Here is a 15,350-nt window from a genome sequence, read left to right on the forward strand (position 1 = left end):
TGGAGCCCATATTCTCATCATGTAATACTAAATACTATGATATCTATATATAAAAAGAATTACAAATGAACTCTGTAAAATTTCCTCCTTGGTTCAAACAATTAGACTACCACCTAAATCATGTTTTTATACTTCAGCACTGTAAAAACATTTATTTTCCTTTTCTTTCCTATGTTGAAAGTGATGTTTATAATTCCATTAACTAAAAAAAACTATATGGTTAAAAAAGAAGAAATGGTTTCTCTTCACATGAAAATGATGTAATGATTTCTCTTGAGGTTTCATTAATACTTTACTTTCAGTCAAGCCTATTTTTTTAAAAAAATTTTATTATTTTTTTGGGCTGCGTTGGGTCTTTGTTGCTGTGCAGGCTTTCTCTACTTGCATTGAGCGGGGGCTACTCTTTGTTGCGGTGCTTCTCATTGAGGTAGTCAAGCCTATTTTAAACCAAGTTTTCTTTTTCTAAAAGTCACTGGAAAAGATTTCCCTGAACTCCTCAATATTACTAAAACATTTCTTGTAACACTAAACAAGCTATCTGAAATTCTTCCAACTCCTCAAGTCCAAGGAACTAAGAAGCCCTGATAAAGAATCTGCACCATGTCCAAATCCCAGAAACTTCCATCAAGAGAGTTCTAAAGAGGCCAACTACCAGCTAAGAATGATACTGGTAATAAGATCTAAGAAGTGCCCACAAGCAAAAGAAAACTCTGCATTACCTCTTCTTTAACTTCTTCTTTTTCTTGGACTGGTGGTTTTGGCTCAGGCTTAACTGGTTCCAAAGGTGGAAGGTAGTTCTTAGTATAGAGACTTTCAAATAGTTTATCCACAAAACCTGAAGTCTCTAGGAGAAGAAATAATATGTAAGTGTTACACAAACAAACACCAAAAGTTTGACAACACTACTGGCAAAGCTGAGGAAAGTGGGACATCTCATACACTGCTGGTGGAACTAAAAATGAGCCTAACCCTTATGGGGGAGAACCCCTCTTCTGGGTTTTAAAACCCTTTGAACATACTTGCACATGTACAGAATGATTTATATGCAAGATTGATTGTTTGAGTATGTAAAAGATTGGATACAACCCAAATGTCCATGAATAAGAGACTATTTAATAAATTATATGACAACTGAACAGAACACAGAGTGGCTAGAAAAAGAATGTGTACTGATAATATCAACTCTCAAAGATATAAGATTACATATTTTATCTATATCTATTTGCATTAAAAAAAACCCTGAAAGCACATAAAAATGACAAAGTTGTGCACTGGAGGTGGGAAGGGCGCATCTGAGGTGAGAGACTTTTCATGGCATCCCATTACATTGTTAGACTAAATGTACTGCCTACTCAAAAATTTAATTAAAAATATTTTTAACTCAGTTGAAAAATAAACTTTGATATGAGAAGTGATATGAAAATATCATTTTGTGTTTTACTTAAGGGATGCTCTATTTTGTAACTCTTCAGACTAATTGAATGGGGAGAAACAGATGAATTTATTACAAATTAAATGTCAAAATATTTATATTATGTTATTCAAACCAAAGTTAAATCACTTTCATTGGTCCTACCCCTCAGGAACAGCTAAAGAGCATATCAGAAGTACCACACAGACTCTGCTTACACTGCAACTATTACACATTTTACATAAATAGCTATTTCTAAAATGTCAAATTAATTTTTCTTCAGAAAAGCATCTTTTCATAAACTTTTTTATGCTATTAATTTGTACAGTAAGCATTTTCCATGATTATAAAATTGTGAGCTCTTGTTACACATAACTTTAAAACAAATTAATCAGACCATTCAAAAGCCTTCATGATCAGACCTTCTTCATATGCTTCTGTATTTCTAAAGCATTTTTTAAAACATGTACTACTTTTGTAATTTAAAAGACATATATCATGACTATCTTTAATTAAAACTAAGTAATATAAATTAATACATTTAGAAAAGGAAATACTCATCGGTACTGGAAGAATCCTGTATTAGATTTATTTTGTATAAAAAGCCTTAAAAATGCCCCCAAAAATATGTAATCCTGTGTTTTAGACTGAGAAGCCATATTTACTATCTTTTCTTTCTCAGTAAATATTTGAGTTAAAGGGTATCGTCTCATTACCAACAGCTGGATCAACTAGTAAGTATGAATTACCCACATTCCTGTTTGTTCATTCAACAATATTTACTGAGTATCTTCTACATGCCAAGCCTGTAGGTTCTGAGTCACCAATCTCAACAAATGGAAAGACAAAGGGGAGGTGGGGAAAGAGATACACACAGATAAACAGGCAAATAAACATATAATGTGACAGGGAGTAACAAGTGCCATGAAAAAATAAATAAATAAAGCAAGGCTGGGAAGAGGAGAGAGTGATTAGGGGTATGGGGTATACTATATTGTATACAGGATGCTCAGGGGAAACCACTCGAGAAGATGACATTTGAGAAGAGACCAGAAACCATAAGAAACCATGTTTCAAGCAAGGGTAAACAGTGTTCAAAAGCCCTGAGCTGGGAACATGTCTGCCATGCTGAAAAAACAGCAAGGTGGTCAATGGGACTAGAATAGAAAAAGTGACGGGGAATGGTAGGAGATGAGGTCAGAGAAGCAGCAGGGAGGCCCCTAGTAAGCTCTGCAGACTATGGCCAAGACTTTGATAAGATGATGAAGTTAAAGACACAAGAAGAGGAGGATCATGCCCATTTCTTCTTGGATATCAAGAAGCCCAGCCAAGAAGAAGAAAAACAGATACCATCATTGTCCTAATAAACAGTAAGAATAAGCAACTTCATTATCCTTAAATTGCTACCCCTCAACCATCAACCAGGCTCTACCACAAGCTGCAAGGGATTCATTCACCTAAAAAGCATTTGAGTTACCACTGCCTCAATATAGGAGAGAAGCAGAGAAGGAAAAGGAAAAAAAGTTTTGCCAAAATACACAATAAATAATTAAGCATGAATAGGTATATTCAAGTATTTAAAGGACCCTGACCAATTTCCTTCCTTTCAAGCTTTATCTTCAAGATTTTATCAGGAAGTTTTAAATTTAAAATCTTTACTTAAATACTTGGTTGAAGGCCTATAATAATTACCTTTTTGTAAAAATACGTCAAGTTGATCGGCACAAAAGGCTTTCAATTCTTTCTCAGGTTTGTCCTTCTTGACCAGTGCTACAACATAGTTGGCTAAGGCTGATGGGTCAGCATCACATCTAGTTAAACAAAGAGAAAACAAAAATTTTTAAACATTTTTTTTCAAACACTGATGTCATTAATGAAGTCACCCCTATTTTAGAAAGCTTTAAGTCAAAAACTTTTAAAAAGTGACTGCAAACAAAGGCGACTATTTTAACAAAGAGCATATATATAGTACAAGTAAGTTTTTTTTTTCTGCTTATTCTTATGAAATAATTTGTCTCCTATCTTCAATGTTCTAATCATACTCAGAATTTTGGACCAAATCTACATTTATTTGCTCTCAGTGGTAATAGGGAAAGAGTGGCAATGGACCCTTAAGTTGCAGCTTGACTCCCAGCCTGTAGAAGCACTATCAGTATCCTCAGGAACTATTTGTTCCACATGATCAATGAGGAAGAAGCAGGGAAAGTGTGATGCGACAGCTTTCCCCATTCCCTATAACCCCAAGCACCAACATCTAAAAATGGCAATCAATTTCCACTACTAATCTTCTCAGTGAGTATCTCAAGGATCTTTTTAAGATAAAAAGTGAGAACACAAGAAGGATGTCACCTTAAATTTTATTGGCAAACACTTCAGCAGCTACAAGCAAGAAGGAAAAGATCTGGGAGAACAGAAAGGACAAGAGAAGTGGTGAAAGGGCAGCAGAGATAACCTTTGTCTACGTCACTTTTTTTTTTTTTCTAGTCAGTAGTAGTAACCTGACTTTGACATTCAAAATTATCTCCTATGCCAGGGCGCCACATGATCCTTGAGTAGCAATCTGCCAGACTTAACATTTTATATGTATTACATAAAATAGAAAGTTTCCACGTTATAAAAAATATTTATACACACACTTATATATTTATATTCTATTTTCCCCATAAATGTACATTTAAGTAACATATCCTTTGTGGCTTCACAGCGTTGTCATGAAGGTAAAATGAAAAAATTCAGAATGACAGTAAATAAAATCATTATGCAAGCAAAGTGATCATATCCCTATAATACACTATTCAAATCTAACTAATCTTATTCTATAATCCTTGGGCCTCTACCATCAATCAGAAAGTTAAAGTTTCAGTTCAAGGTATCAATCACATTTCCAATAACTTTATGAGATTAGTAAATAAAAAACAAGCACCAGCACCCTTACTTCCTTTCTAGTGTAATGTATACTTTTAAAATTAATAATTCCAATAAAATAGCAGACTTTTTGCACTGTCAATATTAACACTGTTTCAGGCAAGGCTGGTTCTTTAAATATCCATGCTCATTTATGCACCAAATTCTAAGAAAGCAAATTGCAATTCTGTCAATTTTACAAAACTCAAAACTATATAAAAAAATGATGGGCAAAGGTCAAAGTGCACTAGGAGTATAAGTATACAGATGATGAGCTACATATTAATTAAAAGAAAGCTGGAATATTTAAGTAAAAACTATTACATTTTGGAGAATTACGAACAGATTACCTTAGTAAATCCAATTGCTAAATTCTAAAATGGATATATAGCATTTCCACCTTCAAAAAATGTTACCCATGCCATGCCCACCTTGGCACTTCCATAAACACCTTAAAATTAGAGATGTGTAGATAGACTTCATTTCACTCCTGAGAACAGTAAGACGTTTGATCAGTATAGTTCTAATCAACATTCAAATGGAGGAGAGGAAAAAGAAATTACATCTCTACCCTTACTTAGAAAGTTCAGAACCTGGATAAGGAAGATATTCTAAACACAGAGAGAAAGGATTTTTTAAAATAAGTAAGAATGGAGGAAAAGAAGCAATGTTATTTTCCCCGATGTTATAGGGACCTTCAAGGAGTCTCACGACCTAACAGGTATAACACTGGGTAAGGATATGAAGCATCTAGTGAGAAACAGGCAAAACTCAGATTACTGGATGAGGTGAGTTAAACAAACCCAGATATCTTATACGTATATTTAGTATGCAGACTCTGAAAAACAAATGCAGAGTTAGGTTGCTTCTGATGAAATACTTCTTGATGTGATAGTGTTAAAACTCAAGATGGGAGACTTCCCTGGTGGCGCAGTCATTAAGAGTCCGCCTGCCAATGAAGGGGACACGGGCTTGAGCCCTGGTCTGGGAGGATCCCACATGCCGCGGAGCAAATGAGCCCGTGCACCACAACTACTGAGCCTGCGCTCTAGAGCCCGCATGCCCTAGAGCCCGTGCTCTGCACCAAGAGAAGCCACCACAATGGGAAGCCCGTGCACCACAACTAGAGAAGGACTGCGCATAGCCAAAAAAAAAACCTCAAGATGAATACTTACAAGAAGGTAAAAGAGTAGAAAAAGACTAGACACCAAGAAAAAAGAGTGATCACAGATTCTAAATATTTGTTTAATGTGAGTGAACAACTGACTGTTAATAACTGATAGTTAGAATTCTGCACCAAATACAAAAGCATGTTTACAGACAAAGGAATGGGACGATTTAAATTTAACAGCTCCTAATATGTATCCATAAATGCACTGTGAAGGAAATTGCCAGTCTGAAATAATGAGTCATGTTGAAACTTAAATACATTAGGGAGTTTTTTGCTGTAATTTTCTGTACCTTTATGATTGCTCTTATTTATTCTTTCATCACCACTTACCATATAATCTTTAAAAACTGACAATTACAATACAGTAGCAGCTATGTTACCAATACTAATAGTAGCCCAACAAGACTTCCAGAAGTGTGTCACAAAAATCTGAGCATGATTAAGATCCTTGATAGGATCAAATGCAGGGCCACTTCCTACTTCTCTTACACAAAAAGCAGTACCCAAGAAGAGCATTTAAAACCTTTTAGCTCTTCATTTGTAACCAAAGCTTATGGAAATTCATTTCTGTTTAACTACAGGGACAAATACATTTTGGAAAGAAAGAGATTTTAAAATTCTGGAGCCATGGCTATGTTAATTAAATACACACATTTCTAGACAAAAAGGGACTTCCATTATAACAAAGAGATTAGAAAAGGTAATAATATCCACCTAAAATTACTATTCTACTATAGTCTTTAAAAGACCTTAACAGCATAATCAATCAATTATTATTCATTTTATAGACACCTAAATCTGTAAATATGTAAAGACAAATCATGTGATCCATTCAAGAGCAGGCAGACAGCTTACCTGTGGAACTAAAACTCAGCTGCAGTTCCATGCAAGTAAAATCTATCACAGCATATACATTTTTCTAACGTTTATCTGTACAACAAATTAATGTATTCTAAGTCTCAACCAATAATCACCTTTCAGTTAAAATAAAGAACCAACAAAAGAAATTTCCTAAGTTTAATGGAAGTTACAAATGAGGATTCCTTAAAGTTCACATCTTGCACAATAATGTCCTAAGAACATTTCAATTATCTATCTTTTAATTCAAAAAATAAAATTGACTAGAATTAATTTTTATTAGGGGAAGTGAACAGAAATATTGTCCTAAAATTGTCTTATCTGTAAAAACCTCAAATTTGTCTTTTTCCTTCTAAATGAAATCTCCATTGCAGGTACTGACACATCCACTGAGCTAGCACCTCAGCTTTACAGATTTAGACATATACCCAATTTGAAGAACAAAGAGTAAAGGTTCTCCCTTACCTTAAGGCCCAAGCCAAGAAACACCACTAACTACTTTAGGAAAAAGCCAAGGCTACCTAAGCCTCATCCATTTTCAGAAAAATCTACATGTTTCTGAATGTGAGCTGTTTTAAGTTCTACCTCAGTGTGATTTTTGTTTCAGAGGTGAGACAAGTAATGACTACGCTACTGGGCCACAAGAAAAAAACCTCCTGATCCTAATGTGTATCAACAACCATTAAAAATGTTCATACTGGGCCTCCCTGGTGGCGCAGTGGTTGAGAGTCCGCCTGCCGATGCAGGGGATACGGGTTCGTGCCCCGGTCTGGGAGGATCCCATATGCCGCGGAGCGGCTGGGCCCGTGAGCCATGGCCGCTGAGCCTGTGTGTCCGGAGCCTGTGCTCCGCAACGGGAGAGGCCACAACAGTGAGAGGCCCGCGTACAGCAAAAAAAATAAATAAAAAAAAAAAAAAAAAAAAAAATGTTCATACTTAGGACTTCCCTGGTGGTGTAGTGGTTAAGAATCCGCCTGCCAATGCAGGGGACACGGGTTCGAGCTCTGGTCTGGGAAGATGCCACATGCCGCGGAGGAACTAAACCCGCGTGCCACAACTACTGAAGCCTGCACACCGAGAGCCTGTGCTCCGAAACAAGAGAAGTGCCCGCTCGCTGCAACCAGAGAAAGCCCGCGCGCAGCAACGAAGACCCAACGCAGCCAAAAATAAAGAAATTAATTAATTAATTAAAAAAAAATGTCCATACTCTTTTGACTAGTAGTTGTACTTATGGGAAACAAACCTCAGGAAATAAAGCCAAACGTAGAAAATATTATGGGTACCTAAGAGACACTAAATACATATACATGTACTATATAAAAACAGCATTATTTTTAACAGAAAAAGTAAAGTCAAAGTAACCACTCTTATTGTTGTTTATGAAACATTAGGCATCCAAAGTGATGGTTACAGAAACAATACACAAATATTAAAATGCTAACGTCAACTGGAGAAATCAAGATAAAAAATTTTACATTTGAGGGACTTCCCTGGTAGTCCAGTGGTAAGGAATCCACCCTCCAACGCAGGGGATGCGAGTTCAATCCCTGGTCAGGGAACTAAGATCCCACATGCCGCAGGGCAACTAAGCCCGCGCACCACAACTACTGAGCTTGCGCACCTCAACTAGAGAGCCCATGTGCCCTGGAGCCTGCGCACCACAACTAGAGACAAGCCCGTGCGCCACAATGAAGAGCCCACGTGCCACAGCAAAGACCCAATGCAGCCAAAAATAAAAAAATTTTTTTTTAAGTTTACATTTGAGCCTAATTACAGCTACATGAAAGTTCATACACAGAAGAGAAACTAGAAATAAATATATACAAATAATTTTATCCTCTTCTGTCCCGTCTACATTTTCTGTAACGCAATGCTTTTATTTCTACTTATAAAAAAGTAGAAAAACAGGAAGTCTGACACTGAGATCTATGTTCAGAATATTCCCTTGATAAGAAAGTACTGGAAAAGTAAGTAAAACCTGAGTTGATTTTATCAGAGTATAAGTGAATAAATAACTATTAATTTCTAAGAACCTGTTAACTCATATTAGGAAACACAAATATTGGTACTTCTACTTCTTTTCAAATGAAAGATTTCATACTCTCCTTCATTAATTAGGGGCTTTCATAAATGAATATGATGTAGAAGAAAATATCCCTAGATTTATCTGGAGGGGAAAATATATGACTCTCAGTTATATCTCATTGTGATACTTGGACTATGGCTCCTAGTGCAGTAGCCCCCAGCTAAGCACACCCAGAAAATTAGACTACTAAAACAAAATCTTACTTTTCTAATTGTGACCAACCTAAATATACATATGAGGATATTGATTCATTTAAACATTTACCGAGTCTTAACAAAATGCCAAGCATCTTGCTGGGTAATGGAATTACTTTGAGCAAGACAGACATTGCCCTGCAGTCACAAGGCTAAGAGATGGAAATGAAAACAAATAATTATAGTACAAAATATCAAATGGTTTAAAAAAAGAGATTAATAATGAAGTAACAACACTGTGAGAGGATGAGACAAGACAGTGGTAGGAAACATAAGGCTATAAAAGCAATATATGGCTTCTAGCCTACAACGATTGGGCCAGGGAGAATGAAGTCAGAAATATTTAGGAGGTGGACCAAAGGACATAAGAACAAATACCTTCCTAACTTAGTATACTATAACTTGCCAAGAAGTCTTCCGGTCAAAATAAGTCTTTCTGTGAAACAGTGAACGGTCTCCTTAAACAAGTCCCACAGGACTTTAGAGGCACACCAATTCTATAAAGCCACTACATACATTTCAGAAAATTATCACTACTTTTTGATCTTAAGAACATATTTACAAAATACTCATTTTACCCTTGTAGTTTATTTATCAGGGAGATGTGATGTAACAGCTGCTACATGGTGATTTTTCTTCCCATTTGAGCAACTGCAGAGATTACTAGTCAGAGTTAACTTGATAAGGACTGCAAACCTATAAGCAGCATGTAAACTTTAGAGTTCAACCCAAGTATACACCCACTGACCACCGAGTCATAAAATGACCTCAATGAACATTATTGCTGCCTTTTCCATCATACTCAGAAATGAAACAGTCAATCTCCTGGTGCATTTTTTTTTTACAAAGACCTGAACTCACAGAAACTGCACACCAAGTCCTTTCACTAGCAATTCTTGTCCCTACCTATAGGGCCTGTAGAGAATCTAACCCTGTCATGCACTAGACTGATTACTTTGTAAGAGGCAGCAGCGCTTAACATTAGTAAGTAAAATATTTTTGCAAAAAGAGTTCAACATATTTTCACATTTCAAAAATCATAAAATTTCATTTATATTTAATGATTCTGAGGTACACAAAGCACTTTTTAGAGTCTGCATCATAATACTCATATCATATTTGTGAGGTAGGTAAAAGGTTAAAGTAATTAACTCTGTTTAATATAGGAAGGTTAGACAATCTCTCCAAAGTCAAACAGTGAATCACATATAGAACTAGAAGCTAAATGTCCTAAGTCACATAATGATGCTCTACTAAAATAGATAGATGATAGATAAATAGATGGATACAGCTGTCCAAAAAGTATTACAAACCCTATCACTCTTTTTAAATATATTATCAGGGGGCTTCCCTGGCGGCGCAGTGGTTGAGGGTCCGTCTGCCGATGCAGGGGACGCGGGTTCGTGCACCGGTTTGGGAAGATCCCACATGCTGCGCAGCGGCTGGGACCGTGGGCCATGGCCGCTGGGCCTGCGCGTCCGGAGCCTGTGCTCCGCAGCGGGAGAGGCCACAATGGGGAGAGGCCACAGCGGTGAGAGGCCCGCGTACCGCAAAAAAAATAAATAAAAATAAACATATTATCAGGACAAATTTTTGTTATTCATAGCTTTTTTTCTTCCAGTTTTATTGGGATATAATTGACATACAGAACTATATACATCTGAAGTGTACAGCATTAATGATTTGATTTACATACATGAAATGATTGCCATAATAAATTTAGTGAACATCCATCATCTCATATAGACACAAAATAAAAGAAAAAATACATTTTTTCCTTGTGATGGAAGTGAGGATTTACTCTCAACTGTCATAAGTAACGCAGCAGTATTAATTATATTAGTCATGCTTCACTTCCCTAGTACTTATACATCTTATACCTGGAAGTTTGTGCCTTTTGACTATCTTCAATTCCCCTCCCGCCACCCCCCACCTCTGGTAACCGCAAATCTGATCTCTTTTTGTATGAGTTTGTTTGTTTTTGAAGTAAAACTGACCTACAACACTTATGTTAGTTCCTGGTGTACAACATAGTGATTCAATATTTCTATACATTACAAAATGACCATCACAAGACAAATTTTTACAATAAGCCTAACAAGCAGCAGTAAATTAGATGTATTTGTACGTATTTAATATATGTAATATAAAAAACTTAAAACATTCCTCGTTAAAGACAGCATTTTTGGTAGAAATGCATCTTTGTTGTTGAAAAATGCTTGCCTGAACATTTTCTAAACTTGTAGAAATTTCTCTAGTGATTGATTTATCCCCGAGGTTTACTTAGACCCTTACCTTTAAGGAGTCCAAATACTTAAAATGAGCAGTTATTTCTAATAAAAAGAAACCCAACATGTCCTACTTAAGCATAATCCCTACACAGTCTCCATAACTAGGATACCTAGGAGGTTTTGAAAGTGAAGAAGGATGAGGACCCCAAAGAAGATCTGTGAGTTCAGTCTGTTCATGCAGTGGTAGGAAGAGACAAACTCCTTGACTAAGATGGTTTCTCTCCCCTTTACTGCACTGCCAACAAAAATGGTACTGGGTTTCTCACAGCCAGTTAAGGAGTCATTTCTTCTAGCCTCCCTCCTTCTGATTTTCCTCTAGTAAAGTAATAGACATGTCCCACACCTACAAAAGGAGTGGAAGGAAACAGATAAGCTCTAACAGCATGAGATTTCTTATTTGTCTACAGGGAATAATCACATACAAACTGGACTGGCTTAGTAATATCCTGTTACGTGCCTTCGTTTCACTATGACAAGGTGGACCGTGCTTAAAAATCCCTAAAAATCAAAAACTTTTATAAATTTAGTTAACTTTTTTTTTTTTTTGGCCACCCGTGTGGCTTGCAGGATCTTAGTTCCCAGAACTGGGATTGAAGCGGGCCCATGGCAGTGAAAGCTCAGAATCCTAACCACCGGACCGCCAGGGAGCTCCCTAAATTGAGTTAACTTCAAATTAAGCTAAATAAGAAAGTGCAATAGGAAATGATGTACACAGCTACAGTATGATTCCAACATATCCACTGCAACTACATTATATGAAAGCCTAACAACTGCTCTGAAATGCTATGTTGTAGCAACATGCCAATCTCCTATGAAAACTTTCTTGAATCTGGAATATGCAAAAAGTAAATTTACAAATACAACCCACTTCAGCATATCATTTATTACATTTTAGAATGTCTAAACAAAAAATAATCTCCCATGACAACATACTAAGAATGAAAATATACGTAACCTCAGCATTTGCATTTACTATTTCTTATTAACACCTTCATCCAAAATCATTACTTACATGAGTTAAAAATAAGTATTTTAATTTTGTGGTTCTAGGAAAATCATTTGTATTATTAAAGTTTAAGCAGTGACTTTAGATCTTTTCTAACCCTAAAAAAGTAACAAAATTTTTCTTAAAAGAAAAGATGCATGATGTGAGCTTTAAGTTGAACATATAACCCAAAACAAATGGGGAAACTAAACAGAAATAATCATTTCGAAAGATAATTTTTACCCATGAAAATTACAGAATAGCTATGAAAAAATCAGTGTAAATAGTCAAAAAAAACCCTAGTGAAAACACCCTTAGGAGGTTTAAGTTCCCACCCAAACTAAATTCTGACATTAAGAAAGAAACCAAAAAACATTACCCAGACCAAAACATTTCAGGGAACTTAAAAAAAAAAAAAATAGCAATTAACTATAATGTTAAAACTTGTCACCTTCTACCCAAAACATAAAGTACACTTTTAATACTTTCAAAAGGATCTCTAGGGCCTCCCTGGTGGCGCAGTGGTTGGGAGTCCGCCTGCCGATGCAGGGGACACGGGTTCGTGCCCTGGTCCGGGAAGATCCCACATGCTGCGGAGCGGCTGGGCCCGTGAGCCATGGCCGCTGAGCCTGCGCGTCCGGAGCCTGTGCTCCGCAACGGGAGAGGCCACAACAGTGAGAGGCCCGCGTAACGCAAAAAAAAAAAAAAAAAAAAAAAGGATCTCTACCAGAAAACTAAAAACACAAAGGTAAAGAATATTCTAATAGACCTTCTTCTATTTCTAGCCTCTTCCATATATGGTCAATTTCACTAAATCTACTTCATGATTTCCCACCTTCATTGCCATCTTTGTGCTCCAAACTTGTTACTGTGTGTAGGGAAAGTATGATGCACACTCAAGAGGCCCATATGGTGTCCAGAAGTCCCTTTCACTTTAATCAGACCATCACTAATGTAAAACTCAGAGGCCCTTAGTGTACATTTATTCATACCTGTGCTCTACTCACACACTCCTCGTCCTCAGAAAGCAAATAAATATCATTTCAGACCTCAAAATGCTCCTAATACTGTCTCCCTTTCCCATCCTACTTCTTTCACAAGGCTGACACACTGGACTACAGATGAGTCTTCCTAGGTGTTACCATCCCAACCCAAGAAACCAAAATGGCAAAACAACAAAAGTTAGTTAACAGGGTTTCTCAGGAGGACAAGGAAATAGACAAACAGGGAAGTAAGTAGCTGTCTCCCAACAGCCCCAACTTCACCATACCTCCACACCTCCCCAACTACCCCTTCTTTCTGCCTCTGCAAAAATTCAATTTTTCCACTAAAGTGATCTGATCTAATGAATCAAAGCCTGCCCTTCTCTTCATCTACCCCTTTCCTTTCAGCCAGAAAGCCCTCCCCTCCACTAGGAGGATAAGTAAGAAGGAGAAATGACAAGGGGGCAGCAAATGATCCCTTCCCATGCCTTCCTTCCCCAGAGGGTGAGCTAGCACCTCTCTCCAACCCTCCCTCCAGCTTTCCCTCTTTGCTCATGGAGATGTGTTTCAGAGACTACCTGTGCCCCAGTGTCCCAAGTAAGAACTTCACAACCTTGCCCCTTGAAAATGATTACAAAACCAACCAAAAGTTCATACCGCCGCTATTCCTTTCAAGGGTCCCAGCAATATTTCCACAACACTACCCAAACTATTTTTTAAAAAACAAGCCCCGCACCGATAATCCTACACCCCAATATCTTCAGTTGCCCTCTCAGGACTTACAAAACTCATTCTTCCTACTACCCCCCCTTTTATCACTCCAATACCTGTATCCAAAAATCCCTAGAAGCTGCCGGTATACCCCTCCCAGCCCGTCCCCCAATAATATTAGATACCAAGGTAGTCCTTTCAACCCCCAATCAAACTTACAAAAATCTCAATTTTCCCAACCCCTAATGGTAGTTAAAAATCATCAGTTCTCCTGGCACTATCAACTCCTCAATAATAACATCCCTCAATAGGCTTATCAGGTTCCCAATAATTCCTAAAACACTTCGATGCCCACAAATCCCTTTCAACTACCCTACTTTAATTCAATATTCTTGAACCTTTAGAGCTCAGTAATAGCTACACATCTCTCAATGTCCCTACTCTCCCTTTCTCCCCTCATGTTTTCAAAAGGTCCTCGATACTCTGCTTCTAGATCTTTTAGTCCCGGAATAATATTATTTGTAAAGCCCTTGGTATCCTGATACTCCCTTCAAGAGCCCGATATTCAAATTTTAAAATCCCTCGACAGCCCCGCTTTCTCCCTCAGTTCTCAAAGAGCAATGTTTTAAATTCCCTCACTTCCTTCTGCCCCTTTGAGCACCCCAATATTTACATTTAAAAAACCCTCGCAGTCCTCCCCGCCCTCCTCCCCTCCCCCGGCCCCCCAGCCACACCGCCTCTACGCCCCTTGCTCTGCCTCCCCCCGCACCCTCACGATGGTGATAGTACTACAGAGAAGACATCGCTGGGACCTCCCGACCGCGGCCCCTCCGCTCCGCCCTCCCCCACGCCGTTTCCCCTCCCCCCACACCCCCGCGGGCCCCCAACGCCCACGTTCGCCAGCCCCGGCCCAGCCTGCCTCACTCACATCGGCTCCAATAACTTGGCCAGCCAGGACTTGAGGGCATCCACATCCTCTATAAGCATGGTGCAGGGAAGGCGGGCTCTGCCGCCGCTCCCGTTCGGGCCGGCCGCGGGTCGCCCCTCGCCGCCTCCTCACGCCTTCTTCACAGCTCTCAGTGCCCCAGCCCACCGGGCATCTCAGGGCACTTCAACCTACTCCCCCGGCCGGGGCCTAACAGGAACTAACCCAAGAGCCCTCACTCAACGTAGCACGACGGCACACAGGGCGGGAGACAGCGTCGAGTGACGGAGGCGGGAACCAATAGGAGACAGAGGGGCCGTGCGCGCAAAGCCAATGAAAAGGCTCGTCCGCCCCGCCCGCCGGTCGTACCCAGTGAAGGAGGAGGGATTTAGCAAGGTAGGTAGAGAGCTTAAGTGAACTCCTGGTGCAAGATGGTATCTTGGAGAAGGTGCTGTGGCTCTTAAAGGGGCCGCGGCGCCTTTTTTTTTTTTTGACCACGCCGCCGACCGCCGCGGAATACCGCTGTCTGCTGCTGGAAGTGCGTGGGGGAACCCGGCGAGACCCTCAGCCTGGCTCCTTCCTCTCGTTTTTTCCTGGAAGCACACACTCGTGTCCCGAAATGACTCAGCTGTAGTAAATCTGCAACACAACGTGCAATACGTTCACGTTCGACATATCGCACAGAACGCAAAATTTTACTTTTTTTCCTCGCACACTCATTTTGCTCGGCACGCATACCGGTATCTTTTGCTGCTGTGCTTAAATTATGCAAAATGCTATGGCAACCATGCCTTGGACTCCAATAATCGTCATTTTTAAAACGTGGCGCAA

The 15,350-nt window shown here is 38.8% G+C and overlaps 1 protein-coding gene across 4 annotated transcripts in view; it reads right to left on the reverse strand.

Moving 5' to 3' along the window:
* The window catches only part of LOC309803971 (RNA-binding protein 27), a 69,901-nt gene extending 55,143 nt beyond the window's left edge, over window positions 1-14,758 (reverse strand). For all 4 annotated transcript variants that reach the window (XM_082620910.1, XM_082620908.1, XM_082620909.1 and 1 more), the window contains exons 1-3: window positions 14,523-14,758; window positions 3,104-3,222; window positions 720-844 (exon numbers count right to left, since the gene is read on the reverse strand). In XM_082620910.1, the coding sequence (XP_082477036.1) occupies window positions 720-844; window positions 3,104-3,222; window positions 14,523-14,581 (303 nt within the window). In that variant the 5' untranslated portion in view covers window positions 14,582-14,758. The remainder of the gene's footprint in view (window positions 1-719; window positions 845-3,103; window positions 3,223-14,522) is intronic.
* Between the last annotated feature and the right edge of the window lie 592 nt (window positions 14,759-15,350).

This window comes from Mesoplodon mirus (genome assembly GCF_964341445.2).
Source record: "Mesoplodon mirus genome assembly, chromosome: 5".
Lineage (NCBI taxonomy): Eukaryota > Metazoa > Chordata > Mammalia > Artiodactyla > Ziphiidae > Mesoplodon > Mesoplodon mirus.